Consider the following 21949-nt stretch of genomic DNA (forward strand, 5'->3'; position numbering starts at 1 on the left):
TCTTGCCTACTGATTACCTTTAAGCTGAGAGAATTTTATATTAGAACTCGTGTACTGTTCTGCTCAACAGGCAAGAATATTTTAAATGAAAACTATTTCCATTTGTCTTTAATACGTAAACTAATATATCTACTTATGCTATGATTTTGCTGCTCGTTATTTTGACAAAAAGTTATGAAATATAATACTTATTTAAACAAAGTTATTAGTTTCTAGAAACAAATTATTAGTCATTATGATCACAGTTCACGCTTCTTTCAAATTTCTTATTAATCTGGATGCCAATTTCAGGTGGTAAACTTACCTGGACATAAGGAAATCTCTAAGTGTCTTTAGTCTTCTTATAGTAACAATGAAAATAACTTATAGTATGTTTCTTATAGTATTAAGCAACATATTCATTCAATACATTCTTCACTAGTTACGAAAAGTCATAATTGGAATGATACATGGAGTACTTTATACAACACGATTACAAACACCATTCACGATTTTTTTAATCATCGTAAATTACAAATCAATTGTTTATGGAAAATAACATTTTCATGAGTTCTTCTTTCCAAACCATAAGATAGTTGTGGGCACAACACGTAGTGTTCATCCCACAACTCATGATGTCCTAACGCACAAATTAAGAGGTCCAGGTATTACAACATGGGTATCTGGAATTAAATGTGGATCTTCCGTCTTCCAAATTGTGACGTCTATACTTTAGTTCAGTGCCGGGTGCACCCAACTTGTGTCACATGGAGAATCAGAAACGGTATGTCTTCTAGTCAATGACACATTATAAACCAATGCTTCCTCTTCCATTTCCTTTCTTTATGCTGTCATTATCTCGCTATACATGTAAAAACGCAATAAATAGAAACTTGTTTTGTGAACTTAAGCCATTTTACTAATATTCCTCCAGGTGGCGTGGTTGAGAGTGGACACCCAGACAATCCTGACGATACACAACCACGTGATCACCAAGAACCACAGGATCGGAGTGACCCACAGTGATCACCGCACGTGGATCCTGCACGTCCGGGAGATCCGGCAAGCAGATCGCGGCTGGTACATGTGTCAGATTAACACCGACCCCATGAAGAGCCAAGTGGGGTTCCTAGATGTCGTCGGTGAGTTCTAAAATACAAGAACTAAAGAGAATGTTGGTAGTGTTAAAAATGTTTGTAGAAAAATATAATAATTGATAACATATGTTTAATATATAGAAATATTGATTTGTAAAAATTAACTTTTTTTTGTATTAGCCTTCTTCAGAATCATCTCCATATGAAGACATTTATTTTAAATTCCTTAAATTATAGCTTAGTTCTTTTTTTCCTGAATCCAGTTTTTAACTTTAAATCGTAACTGATATATTTGAACGCAATATTTCAGAAACATTTCGAATTAAAATAAATGAATAAATGGAAAGAAAGTTTGAAATGTTGCCGAATGTTAGTTTTTCTTAGTTGATAAACCCATAGAATAAACCCATAGTGGTAATATCGGTGTTGTCATTAAAAAACACAGTTATTAAGACATTATAGTGGGATGCCAAATCACTTTCCATAAGGTTGAATTTTAAAGCATGTAGCTCATGTAAATGATACCCTTCAAAGAGACTGAGGGATAGTAAAATTCCTCAGGCTGAAAAAATAAAAAAATTATTAGCCTACTGACTGGTTTCATTTAAGTTTATAAACTTCAAACAAATCCAAGGAGTTATTTACACCATCAAAATTTGCAATCTGAATTTAAAGTCTATAGATCCTTTAAAATATTTTTAGAGATATCATAGAGACGGCCGGACGGACATACAGACATACCGAAATGGAAACACATGCAGTTATCTCCTTGAGCGATTGGATTAGTAGACGTGTAACCAGTTATATAGCACTACAGAATATTAATACGAGAACTTGATCGTATTATGCATTACTTATATGCTCCCAATAAATAAGTATAAATAGTGTCCATAGTTCTTAAAGGCCATTTGTAATAGGTTATCCCAATAAAATCAAACTACAGGCCTAGGACATTTCTGAAATGTAGGAGTTCAGCTTTTAAGAAAAATCATAAATTTCAAATTTCAAATCGGAAATTTTCATAATATATTTCAATATTCACTGTAAATGTGTATATATTTTCACCTATAATCTATAAACTAACATAAAGGTGAAACAAACAGAAATATATTACTATAAACGTGTATAATTGCAAATAAACTAATGCACTATATTCATGAAATTTTTAGTTATTTTAGTATTAAAAATGTAAAATGTAGAATTATAATAAGAGTTATAACCATTACAGTTATTTGTTCAACATTATTTACCGAGAAATGGAATAATTTATTCTTTCTAATTCGCCATCACACCAGTTAGTTATAAAAACTCCCTGAATATTCAAAGGTCAACATAATAAAACGCTGAATTGATGAAAGCCGGGTGGAGAAGTACTTATCTGGCCATTATCGGTGTTTGAATGAACAGTAAACAGTTAACCTCATAATTGCCTCTCCAACGCTAACCGCAACCACCCGTCTTTGTTGGAGCCAACGAATGTCTTTCAGAAAAATTTATATACAGAGTGTTTAACAACTTCTGTTGGATATTAAAACTGCTTCAACGCTCTAAAATGTTTATAATATCATACAACAATTATACGACCAGTTAGTGTATTTGCTCAATGTTTGCGAAGCCTATCTCAAGAAGCGCTGGATATTTAAATACTGTATCTGTCCTAAAGATATCTTGAAAACAAAGTAACTTATATACTTTAGATTTTGCATTTCATTTTTATAAGATGATCATCAAGTTTAATTGTGTTGCATGTCAGTTTATGGGGTTTGGCCAAGCTTTATCAAACAAAATCTGAGAATACGATGGAGTTCTATGAAATTGAAGTAGGCATACGACATGTATATATTTCATTACTGTTTATGCCTAAGTGTAGCATAGTTTAATCTGAATCTTATATCAGGTTTTGCAAATATAGAACAATTTATGGTTCTAATTAATTATATTTTAATTGCTACAGCTGAGTCTGCCTTGTGCTCCAATCAAGAAAATACAATTAAACAAGTCTAGAAACCAACTGTGGTCAAAAGAGTTCATTTCCATCCTTTTCACGTTTTCCCGATCTAAGATACTTCCAATTCCACAGTTGAGTTAGACTTGTTCTTCCGATGAAAAGATCTATCTCCATAAAATAAAATGCACATACTGGTCCAGGAATAATATCTACCTAATTCATTCATATCTACTTCCGGTACGGGAAAATAATCTTACAAAAATTATGCGACTTTCTAAAATAATTGATTATAAGGTTTTGCGTTCTGAAGTATTGTTGTTTTATGGGTTGCAGTCTAGTACAGAGTGGATCGTTCATGCATTTTAGTGTTCATTTCTCTGTTTTTCCTTAAGACACTGTTAACATACCGTATCATTATGTTAATTAGCCCATCAGTTCAGATTATCTTAAGAGGAAAATTTCGCATATTTTCTCATTAGGGTTGGCTTTAGAACATTGTTTAAATATCTTTCACAATTCATTAGAAGTAAAAAATACATCAATAACTGAGTGATCTGGAATGAAATTTCTATATTGAATTTGAACTTTCTCTCTGTATTACAGTACTAATCAAGCATTATACAATAATTATTTTTTTAAATTAAAATGTGAACAGAGGTTTCAGCCTATTTTTTACTTTCTTCTGAAAGTGTTACCAGCTGATTAGTGTTAATATAATTTTAATATGAAACATAAATACTAACTAACTTTATTTTGAATTCCCAAAATATTCTTGGAAACATTTGAAATAATAATTTGACAGAAAGAAATAACTGCATCAGTCCAGCCGTTCTTGAGATTAGCGCTTAACAAAATATTTTGCTATTAACTTTGATTTATACATTTACTTTAACATGATGGCAACGAGAAATTTGAGATTAAATAAATGTATAAAAACCATAATACGTTGAAACATGATATTTTGTGGTTTGGTTTGGAAGACTTCATTTACATATTATCGACTTTTGCCATTTCAATATTCGAAAAGTAGATCTTCAATCAGTGTAGATAATTAATTTTAAAAATAAGAAAACTAGCCATAAAATTTATCGTAGAATGCAATACATTAAACTGAACTATAAAATGTTATACTATGAAAATTATTTATAGTAATATGATGAAAGCGATGCTATAATAAATCGTTGGTATTCAATTTGTTTGCAGTATTATAGGTATATTAAAACAAACAACACTCTCTCTGCAACAGTAAATTTCAGTTTTGTTTTAATCTTGTGCCAACGTCGTTATCGGAAATGAATAGAATTCTGTGATTTAAAACTCCCGGCCAGCAGTTTAATTATTGGTGAGATCGAGTTCCAACCATTGACCAGTTGTTTATTGAGACGGATGGCAGGAGACATCTGGAATAGAATGCGACTGATTGAGATAGTACACATCTAGCTGTTTTAGGGTACAATGATTAGAAGTAATATCAGCAAAATACTACTAACCCATCTCTAAAAATTATTTTTTATATTTGAATTTTAAAAACCTTCACAGTTATTTATGATAATGTAGAAATGGTAATGAGAAAATAAACGTATTAATCACTTAACCAGAAATTATGGACGTACGTAGCTGGTCAACTTTTTAATCATCCCCGGAACAGGTTTCATTGAGGTTGCATACAAACTTAAAATCTGTTAAACTAGCTTAAATTTAAATGTTAAAAAAGGAATGGTTATAGATTAGCTGTTTTGAATTTTAGGTCATTTAAAATAATGCATGTTACGTTATTTTAAAATTACATTTCCATATAGTAGGTGCACAGAATTAGTACATAATATTGGTCAGCAATTTGGAACACGATAACTGACATAGTGCTAAACTTGATACAGAAGCAATATTCAGGTAAGCTCGTAAGTAAGTCAGTCTTACCCAATAAAACGTTACGAAATAACTGTCATTGGCATTTAGGAAAACTTAACTTGACAAATTCCCAACATAGAGATAAAACACAAATATAGTTATATATATATATATATATATATATATATATATATATATTATAAAATTATATCTCGAGGTTTTTACAACATTGTCGAAATTAAATTTCACGCAAACATTTATTGTTACTTATGATTTTTAACTGTTACGTTTTACAGAGGGTGGCCGTTTAAAGGTATAGAGGTATCCAACTGAATATGTATAAATATATTTGTTTGTATATAATTTCAGATAAATTGTAACTAAATTAAGTCTAGGTGTTTACAAAGTAATTTGTATGCTTATAAAAACTGTTTTCTTATAATGTTTCAAGATTATGGAATGATAAATTCTTATATTGCTACGTATATATAACACGCAAACATTGAGAGTATTTTCGTAATAATACGGTCCCACGTGATATTTAACCTTTATTCTAACTGAGTCGGAAGCGCTATTAATTTTTTAGAAATAGTTTTTATGCAATTTTCTGTTTGAAATATGTTAAAAGGTAGTACATTTCCGAAGTGAAACTCTAATATTATTCCATGTTTTAATTGTATTCAAAGGGTTTCAATGGATTTGAATCGGAAAAGGGGTATGCTGATTTTGACACCGGTCGCATAACATGATGAGTGTTCTCGTACCGAATAAATGGTCCAAAAATATAGTTTTGCAATTTCGTTGAACATATTAAAAAGATATATGTAATATTAGGTATGAAATTATAGTGCACATACCATTCTAATCTAATTTACAATTTGCAAATAATTTGCTAAAAAAGTTTCAATCAAGGTATTTGTCTTTAGGCCTTTTAAAGCTAATTAAACATAGGACCATAATCGAAACTAGTGAATTAAATCAAAGACTACCATCTAACTACTATAAAATATCCAGAAAATCATGTTAAAATAGGTTTGGGCAGTCATTTGCAATGCGTACGTGTAATGATTTGTTGTCTTCAATTATATATATTCCGAAAAATAATATCAAATTTATATTGGAAGTGAGAGTGGTCTAGATATTTTAACTGTCTAAAGCTTACTTGTTTGACCCACGTTACATGTATTTTATGTTTTTAATATATATTTATTTATTTATAGGAATTTCATATTTGATTTTTTTTAGATTTCTAAATATATTGAAACTAACCCAGGACAGTATGTATCAATTAATAATTTATGAATTACTCATTTACTTGTTTAAACAGGGTGGAAATTAGTGTATAGTTTAATATTTACATTCAAAATTTATAACTATAAGTCATGTAATTATGTTGTAAGATATAACACCCAAATAAATATAGTGTGCATTATGTTTAGCTAAGTAAAGATATATGTTTCCAGGATTACTAATCGTTTCCAACATACCTAGTTTCGAAATGTCTACGTGACTGTGTTATCATCTGTTCCCTAAAGTAAATATATATGTTGCCTAGGGAGGCCGGCGGTATGTCCCTAAGGAAAGGAAAGTTTATAGAGGTCAGGTCCAATATTCTAGTTCACTGGACAAACTTATGTTACCATGAGAAATGTTAATACGAAATAGGACTTCACAATGTACTGAAGATTATACTCATAGAGCATTGCACTAACACCTATTTATGAATTAGTTTCACTGATTTAATCAAACAATTGCATATTTGATTAAAACAAAAAAAATATAGTTTATTGTTAATTATTTGCTTCAAAAATTAATTTTTTCCTTTTCTATTTTTGTTAAATGTACCCAGACACTGAATGAATTGAAATAAATATTTTGATGTCAATCAACCTTTATTTTGTTGTGTGTCACTAAAAAATTATTGAGGTCACGAAAGACTTCAGTTGAACAGCCATGTTTATAAGACTTATTCTTATTATATTTCTCCTTATTAGCTATGTAATCAATCAGATATTTCTTGTTTCCGTGAAAATGCAGTAAAGAGATTTTGGTCTTTTTGAGATAAACGTTTGACTTACCATAAAAATAATATATATTGTTTTGCAGTACCTCCAGACATCCTAGACTCACCAACCAGCACAGACATGGTAGTGCGGGAAGGTAGTTCAGTAACCTTGAGGTGTGCCGCCTCCGGCTCTCCTGCTCCTAACATCACATGGCGGCGGGAGGGTGGAGAGCCCATCACGTTACCTAATGGACAAGAAGGTAACTGTCAGGAAGATGCTTGATGTAAACAGTATGGTAGTTCATTAACGTTGAGTTGTGCCCCCTCCGGCTCTCCCGCACCTAACATCACATGGCGGCGGAGGCTGGAGAGCCCATCACGTTACCTAATGGACAAGAAGGTAATTGTCAGGAGGATTTTTCTTGTCCACGAAAAGCAGGGTTCTATTTTCAAGCCATAGCTGTGCCGTAATGCAGTAAAAGTCAATATTACAATGCGATGCACCAATATCCATGTGTATATATGTGTGTGTGTGTGTGTGTGTGTGTGTGTGTGTGTGTGTGTGTGTGTGTGTGTGTGTGTGTGTGTGTGTGTGTGTGTGTGTTACATTCAATGGCCTTAATTACAATGGCCTTATTTAATTTCAATAAACATTGAATCGCAAAAAGTACTTGCTCCGCCGGGAGTCGAACCCCAAATATATTAGTAGTAAGTAAGTAAGTAGTATAAAGTAATATATATATATTTGGAGTATGAAAAAAATTCAGTTTCCACATCACTGGATTTATGATTATGTAATAAAAATGAATATTTTCAGTTTTTCTTTGGTTTATTTTGCAATATATTTTACAATGCAATATTATCTATCTGAGTATATTTGGTGAGTATTTTGTTTACTAGAAGTAGAACATGTTATCACTGTGCACTGATGTTAAAGCAAGATATAATTACATTTGAATTACAAAGAATTTTACTATTTAAGACACGTTCTCAATTAAAGTATTCAATCGCTAGAATAATAGGTTGCTTTTTATAGGCTAGTAGATAATAAAGCAACACTTTTCCAATGAAAGATTAGACTCTCCGTCATCGTCATGAAACACTTTGGTTTCAAGAGGCATTGTGTTACATTTCATGTGTAAGCGTTTTGTTAGTATATAATAATTTTAAACTATTCCATTTAATCCAATATTCCTCAAAAACTTTTATCGAAGTTAAAAAAGAAGACATTACCTAATTTTATGAAACTAATACGAAATAGAGAGACTGCTATAATTCTGAGAATATATACCGAAAGTAAAACCTCCCATAATTTACACTTTGTGCTGTATAAACAACATGCGTGTTCAGGTTTGCAGTAACGCTTACACAGGTTTGCATGTGGTTTGTAACAAAGCTGTAACTTTCCTGACTCATACATTATAGTAAATGTAAAGCACCAAAAGACGTTAGAGATAAAACATGCGAATAGAGAAGAGTTATTATGATATTGGACATGTCGCTTATAAGTAAAAATATACACGATATTATCGCCACACTTTTCACATAACAGTACTATATCCACTTGTCACTTGTTGGCTAGTTTAATATTCATTAAAATGTCTTGGTAATTTTAGAATACAACCGTATGAATCAGTAAATTATTATTATTTGAATTAAATTGCTAAAAAAGCAAAGTATGCTATATGTATAGCTAGAAACAGAATGCTGACTGTTATAAGGAATAGAACTAGAACTCGAAACAACGAAATATCTACTTAGACGAGAACTTCACTTATAGGTGCAAGTAATAAGTTTATTCAAAAATAGTTTTTATTTTTAAATGACTTGAAATAGGTACTACTGTAAATGTTTGCATATACAAAAAAGTTGGATACAATGGATAATGTATTTCAAAAAAAAATTTAACAAACAACTGCATTTAGTAATCAAGCCTACTACAACGTAAAAAGCTACTTCTGTATGTTTTTTTTCTTATTTTCGGAAACATTGGATTTAAGTTTTCCATGTACGAGTACAATACAATCAAGAAAATTATTTTCTTGTACTAGACATGTGTAGTATGTGATACTTTCTTGACCAAACAATAAAGCCTTATAACATTTGTTATTTTATATTGGATGCTGTAGCATGGTCCAAATTTAGTACAGATTATTTCCATATTTATTGATTTTATTGTGGCGAACCAAAAATAATGCAAGTAGGATTCAAGTTTTGAGAGTTTTTATTAACGCTTAAAATGTATAAATTTTTCTCGGTTCCAATACTACCTTATATGATTGTCTACCTTCCTACCCTGTACTACTGTACCCTGTCTTGGACCTTTCTAAAGACTTCTATTTACTAAGCCTAACCATTAATTTAAAACACAAAAGTACAAAATCCTTATCTAGGTGACAAAGAAATACTCTGGCTTCTTGGTACTGTTTACATAGTATTAAACGTAAAATACTTTACCAAAACTCCTTTTAGTGGTTTGTACTTGTGAACCAATAGAACACTACACTATATAATAATTAAATTAGGGAATTCAGCTAAATTAACTGGACTTTGAAAATATATCCTTAACTATTTGCAGCCCAGTTGTGTGTAACTTAAAACCCTGTCATCCGAGTAATGAAGGCTATTTTCTACCGGTTAATAAAGAGGTATACCGTACTCAGAGAAAATACTGCTCTTAATGATGTGTCCATAGGCACCAGTATGGTATTAAGTGTTCAGCTAAAAAAGGATACATAAGTATCAAAATTTCCCATTGCACAGTAATTATAAAAATAATAGAAAAGGCTCTAAACACATAATCATGTATATTAATAACTTATATATATATATATATATATATATATATATATATATATATATATATATATAACAATATGACAAGTAGCTGACGAAGGAATTGGTGATGAGGAATAAAAATTAAAGAGCGAATCGAAAGTAAGAATGTCTTGAATTCAATGTATTAAAAAGTATTGGTATCATAATGAGGTATATCTTTTCTGTTGTTCAGGGTTTTAATGTACATTTCCCTTCCCAAAAAAGACTTCTTATTTTGTCATAATCTTTTATTAGTATCCTGGAATATTTAAGACTTTCTTTCTTTTATATAGCTTACAATTATGATGTTTACATACTTCAAAAATAATTTTTATTGGCGATTATACAGAAAACTATAAATAAGTAAACATCCATTCAAATCCAAATCCATGGTAATAAACTATCAATTTTAAATATTTTTTTAAGGTAGGAAGCACTTAATGTATTAAACTGAACTTTAAAGTTTTACTGTTTTACCTATGTTTTAAAGTTTTTATGTTAGTGATTTTAAAGTTTTACTTACACTTTGAAACTTTGTGATACAAGCCCAATTGTTTTAATATCAATATTAGTAAAGTTCTTAAATTTAAAAAACCACTTATATTATATATTTTAGAAGTTTATAAGTAAAAGTAACTACCATTTTTCAACCACTTTTGTCAATACCCGCCAATGTTTAATACAAATGAAGATAAGCCAAGAACTAAATGACAGGTTGTTATTAATAAGTTGTAAGAAAATGTATTAATTAATAACTACTATTTGAATAATTTTTATTTAACAAGGTGCTGTTATTTAAACTAAATGAAAACTTTCATTTTCCAGCTACCAATGTTGAAGGCTCCACCTTCAACATATCCCGGGTGAACAGACTGCACATGGGTGCCTACCTCTGTATCGCCTCCAACGGCGTTCCTCCCTCCGTCAGCAAGAGGATCATGCTAACTGTTCACTGTAAGAATATTCGTATACGATTAAGAGTCTATTGTTAATTTAACAGTTTTATAAGTTAGTGACAGAGTCAATATCGATGGATTTATTCCAAGATCACTTGTACAAACAACTCCACAAAACAACCCATAAATTATAATTTAAAATTCTTTTCTGTGATATAAATCTCAAAACCAGTTATCATGTAAGTACTTTTTGGGCTCAGGTAAAATAACGGGCCTAACTAAATTTTAAAAAATAGCCCATGTGGCGAGAAGATGGACCGCTCATCATCATTAGATACGAAGTGAAAAAGAAATATGTGGATTTTTATCACCTATAAATTACAAAAACCAGGACATTGCAGGATGATTACAACATATCTGGTAATCTTTTGGTAATGTTTTCTTCAATTTACGCCTTCGTTTAAATTCTGTCTGTGCGTGTATTTTACGTTTAAGATTTTAGTTTTAAAAATCATTAAAAATAAAAGCTAGAATTTTTTTAAATATTTTTGTTGCAATTAAATACCTTTGTTGAAATTAAAAAATTGGAAGTTTTAAAAATGAAATTAATTTGAAAACATTTTGGTGTAAGGGTTATATAAATAAGTCAGTAAATAAAGTTAATATTAGTTTTTAAATGTTGTAGTGCACGATTATCCATGTCGTAAATATTTCAGCCATAAAAGTAATGCTGTAGATTATGTCCGTTGCTAGCTTAAATTTACGTTAGTAACTAACAGATAGTTTAGATATTTAAAAGTTTTTACTTTTAATATCATTAAAAATATTATTATCTTTTTTTCAAACATGTTTTTTATAAAAGTAAGATAAAACATTTCTGATCATTTTTTAAGTTTTGTTTACCTTGACCTAAATAACGAATGCAAAAACATGTATGGCAGAATTAATTAACACGTTTACAGTAGGCCTTGCGCACTATAGTAGGAGCCTTTTGCAACAAAGAACCCGTTATTAAGGCGAACTGTCACATCGGTCTCACAGATGTTTTATTGGCAAACTCAACTGGTAGAACATTGATTTTTATTATATTTAGATTTGTATATCTCTGAATCTTATGTTATATTTTATGTTTCTGACCCATACTGGTGTAGTAATATACAGTCTAAACTACCTAATAAACATTCATAAAATGTGTAAAAGTATTTTTATGAAAACCTACCTAAATTGAAGGCTATTAATTTTATTAGACGACGTAAGAAGTCTTAGAGATTTAATCTTAATACTACATATAAGAAACTAAAACCAATGCCCACTGGGTCAAATTCATAACCTAAATGTATAATATCTCTCATAATGAGAAATACAGGAAAAATCCTATGTCACGATCAAAGCATCTATTCGAGCCACAAATTTTATTTTATAGTTCCCTTAGCTTTACATATGAATTAGAATAATTTTTACATTCGGCTATTTCTTATTGTTTTCATAGATTTTCCAACAGCGCAGAGCTTTCTGACGGATAATTCAATAAAACTATATGCTATTTCCTGGGGGAATGATGCTAAATACTACTAGAAGATTATTGTTATGATCTAACTTTTTGCAATCTTACACCGTTCTTTGCAGTAACCTTTAAAACTACTAACTCTTAACACAATTTTGATCTCAATATTCCAATATGTAACATTGCAATGCAAAGTTTACTTACCACTTCGCCTACTTTATGATATTGTTTCATAATCGTTGCTCAAAACCCATGGGGAAAGTACCCCACTCAAGTTATCTTTTTAAAAATACCTCAAGGTGAGAAAATTTTCCAATATTTATTACGGTTTTAAGTGTTTGTAATTCAATTTCTTTTATGTTTAGTTTGTACTTACAAAGTAAGCCCTAAAGACTAAGCTCAACAATGGCCAAATATATTCCCAGTTTCAAAATATAACCATTACGATGTCACTAAAGGGTTAAATGGGGAATAATATAATGCAGTTAGGGGTCATAAATGTCTCTGTAGAAAGTTCCTTGTGCTTAAAATCAAATTTTTTAACCTCAATATTAACTTTCACATCATTCTTATATACAAATGCTAGAATATTTTGGGAATTCTGGTACTGTAATAAAATTAATTTTAATCTATAAGTCAATTCGTATAGTTAATATGGATGAAATACTTTAATCGTAATGTGTCTTTTTTGTGTTGTACAGTTCCACCGATGATCTGGATCCAGAATCAGCTGATAGGATCGAGGGAAGGACAACAGCTGACTCTCGAGTGTCACTCCGAAGCCTATCCCAAATCCATCAACTACTGGACTCGGGACAAGGGCGAGATAATTGCTCACGGTCAGTTTCACCAGAACACCTATAGTCAAGACACTGAGTGATGAGAGTGATACACCGCCTACCTTTGCCTGGGCTGGTTCAAGCGTGGTCACACAAATGTCAAGTTAATTCTTTAAGTTTTTATATTGCCCTGGGAATCATTGATAATGAAGGTAATGTAATAAACGTGAAGTTCTTCCACTTCGTCAGGGATGATACTTTATTTATAAAAAAAGAGAAAGCCGAAAGTTGTAGGTGTGGTAAAACTATGAGAGTACACGTGTAAATTTACAGTCTCCTGCAGTCTTTTTTACTGTGGGAAAGAAAAAATATTATAAAAGTTAAAGAAAGGTTGCGTGTCTTATAAGTAGAGACGTAATACTAACTGGTGGAATATTACAAAATAAATCATTTACAAATAGTTTGAAGAAATATAAATATACTTAACATGTAAACCGTTTTGTAAGGCCGATAATTAAACATACATAGCATTCATAGGATCAAATGCAAGCCTTGTTGAGGGGACAGAATATATACAAAGTTATCATGTAACTGTCCTTAAGTGCGCTTGGACCTGGGTATTAAAGCGTTTATAGATGTGAATGTTTCCGGTAACTAACACTTTGTGGCATTTACAGGAGCAAAGTACGAGCCCGTGTTGGTGAAGCAGATGTACAAAGTGATCATGAGACTAACCATAAAGGCGCTGGGACCAGGAGTTTATGGCGCTTATAAGTGTGTTATTTTAGTAGTATCAAACACTGTGTGGCATTTACAGGAGCAAAGTACGAGCCCGTGTTAGTGGAGCAGATGTACAAAGTGATCATGAGACTGACCATAAAGGCGCTGGGACCAGGGGATTATGGCGCTTACAAGTGTGTCTCCAAAAACTCCTTAGGAGACACAGATGGGACAATTAAAGTTTATCGTGAGTCTCTTCTATTGTTTCATTTCTAAGTGCTTGACTTATTCTAACATTAATGTTAAACGAAGTCACTTTATACCATGTTTATTAAAAGGGGCTGATGAAATATTGTTTTGACTTTTAAAATTATATTTATTGTTAAACGTACTCAGTTAGAAGGTTTGCCCGTTTTGCCAAGGAAATAAAGCTTTGCAAGGACAGTATTTACTGAACCATTATGCGAAAGAGCTTTGAAATTAAGGCTATCATTCGTAGGCAAAATTTGGATTTTTTACAATATAAACAGTCTTTAAACATTCATTCATTTTGTGCCCTTTTACTGAATATGTTGCTTTTTTACTTAAATAATTTAATTCTGAGAGTAATGTTAAATGCATATTATTTATGTTCATAGCATTCACGAAAATAGCAGAAGTAGATTATACAATTTTATAGCAGTCTTTATAAAATACAATTTTTCCCCTACTTTTGTGTGTGTTTTATGAGTAAATTAAAATATGAGGAACAAGTATTTTCAAATATAACACCGTACATTGATATATGTTACACGTCCTTACATAAAATATATTTCATTTAACAAAATGTTATATGAATATTTTAAGAGAAATTTCGCAATTGTATATTTTTAAAATTGCTGTAATCAGAGTAATATTACGGGTACCCTATACTTTATTATATTGTTCCTCTGAGGTCAGTATTTGTATATGTATTAGTATACAAGTTTAAATGCTTAAGTAAGGATAATGTACATACTGTCGATTGAAAAAAAAACCATCATTTACTTGTTATATTTGTTTGGAAAAACATTAAAGATAGCTAGTATAAAATATCATAATAATGCACTGGCGAAAGCGGCATACTCTAGTACAGTCAATAAACTCAATTACGCCGTCATAAAAGCAAACAAGGATTATTTAGCGGCAAAGTTAACGTAAGTAAGCAGTGACTCAAAATCTTTTAAGGAAACCTTGCGCGCAGGCGATTCTTTATCAGGGAATATTTCCCCATATTGCATAAACAATTAATTTTGATTCTCTGTTAGTGAATATTTCCCCATATGACATAAACCGTTACTTTTAATTCTTTATCAGTGAATATTTCCCCATATGACAAACCAATAGTTTTGATTCTTTATCAGTGAATATTTCCCCATACGACATAAACTGTTACTTTTCTCACTTGGGCGGTATTAAAAAGTAAGCGCAGAAAGGCTTAAATGTTTCAAGGAAGATATTTGTGAGAAGGTGTAGGATAAATTTCAGTTTCAACAGGTGACCGTGAGTGAGGTCAACAGCATTCCAACAGTATCTCTACAGCAAACTTTGGCCATGACAGAATTTTAACGAACATGGTTAGAGCAGTTGGTCATTTCTGTATCGGGTCTATCACCCATATTATTAATCTCTTGCTCTTATTCAATTATCGTCTGAATTTAAAACAACCTAGTCATCTCTTTGCCCAAAAATAGTAATCATATAAATTTGTCTGAGCTTAGTCCTATCTCCATTTTACCATTTTTGTCCAAGGTATTGAAGATGATTGTGACAAATCAGTTGGTTTATTTCCTATAATACGCAAAGCTTTTGCCAGATAGTAATTTTTGTTTCAGCAACACGACATCTGCCCTACTAATCTTGAAAAACCTACTACTATTCGCTAGGTATAAGAATTTCTGCACTTCCTAGCAGTATATCATTTTTAACATACATTCCAATATGTGAATTTTTATATTTTTTGCTAAGCTTCGTTACTACGGATTTGATAAGATTTCATCAAGGAGGTTTCACCTTGTCTGATTAACACATGGTAACTTGCATAACCAGGGTGAATGATTGATTTTTTTGGATTGTTTGAAAAAGTTAGATGTTCCTCAAAGAATCTGTTTGGGTTCTGTTATATTTCTGTTGGATACTGTGGTTTGTAATCTTTAACTGCCACTTATTTCCCTCTAATACTGCGCTGACGACACTGAGTTTGTGTTAACATATCCAGTCTTAGAAAGACAGCGGAGTAATCCTTTGATTAGGGTCAAGCTCTGAGCTGACGATCACGGACTTTACCCCTCCTCAAATGCAGTATCTTTTAGCAAGAAACCAATGCGGGTTTCCTTTGCAGTAAAAATCATTGGTGCGAGCTTTGAAAACCAGTCAAACTTTTTGATGTGCATTTAAAATATCAATCATGATGTATTGTATAGGTTGAGGTTGAGGGGTTTGTTTGGATTTAAAGGGTTACTTCAAAAGGAAAAAGTTGGAAGAAACTAAAAATTATCAAAGTGGAATTTTTTTCAGTTTTTATGATCTTCTATTATTTCGAGGTAGATGGTCCCTTGGGAGCACGTTCTTAATTCATAGGTTGCAGAACTCTGCTGTATCTCAGGCAGTGTCGCGGTGAAGCTAGGTTCCTTCCGTTAAAGTGCATTTTCAGGCTTCAGGTGGCTTACCTTGTTAACAATGTGTTGCTGACGAGAAAACCTTCTTACCTGAGTGGGATGCTGCTGACCCCTGCTGAGATTAGGGACTGTCGCACTCTGCAGAAAGCCTTGCTCGAGGTGCCCATGGTCAGGCTAGAGACGGGGAGGAATTGTATTGGATATTTAAGGCTTATGGATACACCTCGAAAACATAGACCAACTTTAATGGATTAGTGTTCTAATTCTAAATAATTGTTTCCTTTAGTGTATTTGCTATTGTATTTGTTTTAATATTGTTGTATTACTATGTACTCTCTATTTACTATCTAATTTCCACTCTGCATTAAAATATCTGGATACAAATACTATTAATTTCGTTATAAATGTAAAAGTTTATTTTACAATTATACAAATAACCGAAATTTATACATTTTCTAAAGAATTGTTGTTTTAATGTATTTTTATTTTTCAATAGCTGTTCTTATGGATAAAGTCTCAACAGCAAAGCCAAGACATAAAGGTTAGTTGATAGATTATCAGCTTGAAATTGAGACATTTAATCATTTAAATTGAAGCCTTGTAAAAACTGAATTTGGAAACTAACATTACTTATTCACTATGCTAACTTTTTCCAATTCAAATCATATCTACTGTATTTTTGCAAAAGAATATCGTATCTTAGCATCCATCCCATATTGGGTTTAGCATGGTGGCTGGCAGCAAGATAAAAAAATTCACTATTACATAGCGTTACATGTAACACATTCATAGGATTCTTGAACATATTTATCTATAATCAAATTGTATTAGGATAAGAGCTTTTGTTTATATATTGTAAATATCTATATTCTATGAAATAGTTATAATAATATAACTAAAATTTTACTACGATATAAACACTAAGTATACTGTTTTAAAATCGTAGATAAACACAATGTTTCTTACACTGTATCCTCCATAGAAATAATATTTGTAAATCTTAAGTATCTAATATAAATTATGAAGTCTACTTTTAGAAAATAACAAAGTGAACAATAAATTCTGATGTATCTTCTGTGTATATAATAAGTTACTGCTATGGTTTATATCATAGGCAGCAAATTTTGTGATATACATTTCTTATGAACCAGGTATTGATTATAATATAGAATTATCTATTCATTGTAAAAATTATCTCAAAATTTCCTTTTTTAATTACAATATTAATATTTATAGGTCTCCTTTTACAGTATATATTATTAACATGTTTTCCACAGATAAGAACAGACTCCGTCCCAAATATGGTGGCCACAATGAAATTGGAGACTCCGGAGGCTTGGCCAAACAAAGAGGTGAGATAAAGTGCAAATTGATTTGAGCATGATATGAGTAATATAGTGCAGAACATACTTTTAGATTGATTTCATGCAAATTAGCATGCTGGGATTCATAATGTCAACGTATAAGAAAACACTATCAATATTAATCCCACCATGATGTAGATTACTCATTTCACATTACTTTTGCATTACTAAGTTTCACATGAAATATATAAAGTAAATATCCCTTATATGAAAATACATATCTCGTCATCACTAATGTTTAATATCTAACTTCAATTTTACCAGCGAGTTGGAAAAACCATGCATAAGGCTTAGTTCAACTGAATGAAAGAATTTTTTTATATGATGTAAACTAATGTTTTTTTCTGTATAGTTAGTACACCACATACATACCAATTATCATAAAATTTTTAGTATGAATAACGTGTTAAAATTTTAAAATGAAATGAAAATATTAGTATTATTAATTTCTCTCTACCAGTAAACCTCAAATGAGACAAATCAAAACACAAAAACGTGTAATTATATTAGGTAAATTATTTTGAGAAAAGAATTGACCATTTTATTATAATTAGAATATATAAGGATTACTACAAATGAAATTTTACATTTTAAAATATATTATTTTATTAATTCTTATGAATACACAGTTTGTATTTTGGTCACAAAAATTTAAGAAAAATTGTAAGTGTTGTTTATAATTAGAACTTGTATATTTTTATTCTTCATAAATTTATTTTCCATTTATTCCATCTAAACTACAACATTTTCACATACGTGATAAATGAAGCCACGTGGATAAATTATGAAATGTGTTTCATCAATACCTTGAATACACAAAATTAGCTAAACAAAATTGTACACAAAAGCTGAGATCCTCCAAATGTCAATTTTTAATCTCAGTAATTGGTAATGGTAATCAAAACAGAATTTATATCTAGAAATGGAGAAAAGTTTTTATGAACTGCATATACAAAACTGCTCACAATTAACTGTAAAATGTATTAATATTTCTGTGCAGAGTTGAAAGTTGGGGCGTACGATGAGCTGGACGAGGAAGACTCAGCAGCGACCCAAGCCACCCTCTCTGCGGCCCTCCTCCTCATAGTCTTCCCCTTACTAGCAATGGTATAATAGTAACCGTGCTTAGCCACAAGACTGCTCGCGCTCCGTTCGCCAGATTTCTCGTATTTTGTGCAATGTGGTTCATATAACATGTATACAGAACTATGTTTTGTAAAATACGCCAACAATACTATATTTTTAGGACAAATTTATACTAGTTATAAGTTATACTAGTTATAACTTTGTAAAAGCTGCTCTCAGCGGGCTACGACTAACGTAGGACGATTTAATCATATCATGAACTTATTCAGTTGTAACAGCAATTTTTTATGGGGCTTGTATTTTGTCCATAACGCAAGTGACCAAGCTAAATACAAGCAGGATGTTTCTATAATTTGTAAATATAGCATAATAGTTAATTATTTTTATGTCGTTCTAGCTTAATAATAAGTGCGTATGATGCAAGTAGTTTAGTTAAATAAATTTGTACTGAGTAGGCGTACAATGTTTGAAAAACTTAGAAACTTTAGGAAATATTATTAATCGTATGCTTTTGTAGGAATAATTTGTGTAGAATTTAATGTCCATTTTCCGTTCCTCAACAGAATGAAATTTTTTGGGTAGTCCAATAAAAATTATTACTTTTTTCCCAATAACAAAAATAATTGCAATAAAATATATAAAAGATATGTTACAAAAACCTACAATAACATATATTCTTTTACGTATAGACATGAAAAATGAGTAATTCTGGCTGATAATTTTCGATTAATTAAAGGTTTATTCTTCTAAATTAATTTATTGTGATTCCATGAGTACGACATAATACAAAACAATTATTTATATGCATTAAATGAAAATTGTATAATCAGATATGTAATTAATTAAACATTTTGTATTATACTAAGATGGTTTATGTTTTACTTCCACTAATTAAATGCAGCATACATGGTGGTGCTGTAATCCCAAAATTTGCAATAAAGCCAATAAAAAGCAATATTGCATTATTTTCTATACTGTTATATATGTTACATAAAGTCAAAACATTCTGGAACATTAAAGGTTTTTAATTAATCAGGTTTTTTCACAAAGCTATTTCGTAGTTTTATCATTTAATAACCAAAAATGGTTTTTTCATAATGAGGCAAACATATTTATAAAATTATTAGCATTTAAAGAATGTTACTATTTTCAATACATAATCATTGCAGGTGATTAAATTGTGTACAATAATTATTAATAGTTTTAAATTATAAGGATTTTAGATAACAAGACTTACTCTAAACATGGCATACAGTAATATTAATAATAAAAGTCAACAAACGATTTAAAGAGAGGCAAGGATAAAAATTTCCTATATGATACGTTGGTAACTATCGATGACAATATATGATTGTAGCGTACGAAAATTATAAGTGTTCTAATTCGAATAACGAACACAATTCTATCTTTTTCTGACAAAAACATTTGGCGCAATGAATATTTCAATGATGGTGTAAGAATCCATTAAGACAGTAGATTTTCTCGTTAACTTTTTTTTAAATCTACAATACAGGTAACTAGAATATCATAGGTTACATGCCTATTTATATTAGAGAAATTAGTAAAGAAATATACATACCGGTTTCTTTTGTTCATTGTTTTAGGTAAGAGAAGTGATGTAAGAAAATCAAAAATATGTTTCTAAATCAATCAAAAATTTGTATACAGAATCACCAGATTACTTCTTATTTTTTCTGATTTTTCTTATTATATCAAAGAGTACGAATTTGTTTTGCGTATGTCGTGAGTTCATAAAAAAAACTCCACATATTTTTATGTCTTTTGCAACTATTTATTTGTTTATGATCCATGGAAACTCTTAAAATTTCTTATACGAGTATGTGCTCTCTGTTTTCAAACTATAATACATTTATTTTTGTATTATAAAGCACCGATAGTTATAGTTCTTCTAATTTTCATATAATTTGTTCCATAAAAAGTATCATCACATTTAAGATTTTTTACTCCTATATTGTTGTGGTGTCATAAAAAACTATTTACGTATTTATACCTTGTATTAGCAACCACTGTCAATAGTAATTGCCCTCAAATGGACTTGTATGGAACTCACTACACCACATTTTCATACAATGAATGATACTTTTTATGGTCTGATACTAAAGTAATTTTTTTTTACTCTGTAATATATAAATTAAACCGATTTAAAGATGAACTTTCAATCCAGAAAAATTTAAATCTTTTCATTTATAGGGAGCATAAATTTCTCAAATTATTAGTGTGAATACATTGATTTCTACATATATTCATCAATAAAAAAATATTCAATATTTGAAACCTAACTAAGTTAAACTAATTATTGAATAGAGTCATCCGTTCAAATATACATAATTTTCATGGTTAGTTTGATAAAAAAATTATTTTTGTTTCATAATAGTACCTAATTACAATAAAAGTAAATTTTACATGATGAATTGTTTCTCTTTAGTTATTTATCCTAGACAAATCAATATACCTATGTTATAATAATTTTAGAATTTATAATAGGTTAAAAACTAGGTCAGAATACAGTTATACGCTAAGAATGGTTCTCAACTCAATTGACATAGAATAGACATGACTTAAAGCAATTTTATTTCGATTAATAAAACTATGCCAAACTAGATCAAATCCAACATTCTTTTCTTTTGTATTACGTTATTTCAGACGGAATTGAGAGTAAAGAATAATAGTTAATCGTGTTGCGATTTCATATTGATTTTGTTTCCAGTTCCAAATTTGTACATTGCACGTATTAAATTTAAAAAATTGCATCATTTAGCAATAATTCCAAACTGTACCTCAAGTATTCATGATATTTTCTAACTCAAAAAATTGTGCAAGAACTTCATTAATTGACTGATTTTTTAATGTATATTTGTAAATATAACATTTTTAATAACGTACCCTGTGTCGTGTGTTATTCATCCTGCTCATGACATAATAGAATAGAATTGATTATGTTTATTCAATATTTGCACATACTACATTTGTCAGTGACAAAAGATTGCTGTACAATATTTTCTTTAACAAAACTAACGACAAAATAAAATACTAATGACAAAGAGTACTGTTCATCAAAGTGACATGAAAAAATTGTATCACGCAAAAAGAGAAATTTTTATATTTAATTAAACATCTATGAAATAAGTAAAATTTTTGTGAAAAAAAGGACAGGTCTCAGAATTTGATCACAAACTAATAAAAGAACAAGATAAAAATAAAATATTTATACAAGTCATGTTTTCCACTTTTGTAATAGTGAGGATCTTA

The 21949-nt window shown here is 30.3% G+C and overlaps 1 protein-coding gene across 1 annotated transcript in view; it reads left to right on the top strand.

The window, feature by feature from the left end:
- LOC124362928 (opioid-binding protein/cell adhesion molecule homolog) overlaps positions 1–19725 on the top strand; it is a 291364-nt gene extending 271639 nt beyond the window's left edge. The window contains exons 3-10 of the mRNA XM_046817824.1: positions 914–1121; positions 6979–7137; positions 10520–10648; positions 12796–12933; positions 13691–13840; positions 16726–16770; positions 17507–17581; positions 18594–19725. Coding sequence (XP_046673780.1) covers positions 914–1121; positions 6979–7137; positions 10520–10648; positions 12796–12933; positions 13691–13840; positions 16726–16770; positions 17507–17581; positions 18594–18706 — 1017 coding nt within the window. The 3' untranslated portion in view covers positions 18707–19725. The remainder of the gene's footprint in view (positions 1–913; positions 1122–6978; positions 7138–10519; positions 10649–12795; positions 12934–13690; positions 13841–16725; positions 16771–17506; positions 17582–18593) is intronic.
- The last annotated feature ends 2224 nt before the right edge of the window (positions 19726–21949 follow it).

This window comes from Homalodisca vitripennis, chromosome 5 (genome assembly GCF_021130785.1).
Source record: "Homalodisca vitripennis isolate AUS2020 chromosome 5, UT_GWSS_2.1, whole genome shotgun sequence".
NCBI classification, from domain to species: Eukaryota; Metazoa; Arthropoda; class Insecta; order Hemiptera; family Cicadellidae; genus Homalodisca; species Homalodisca vitripennis.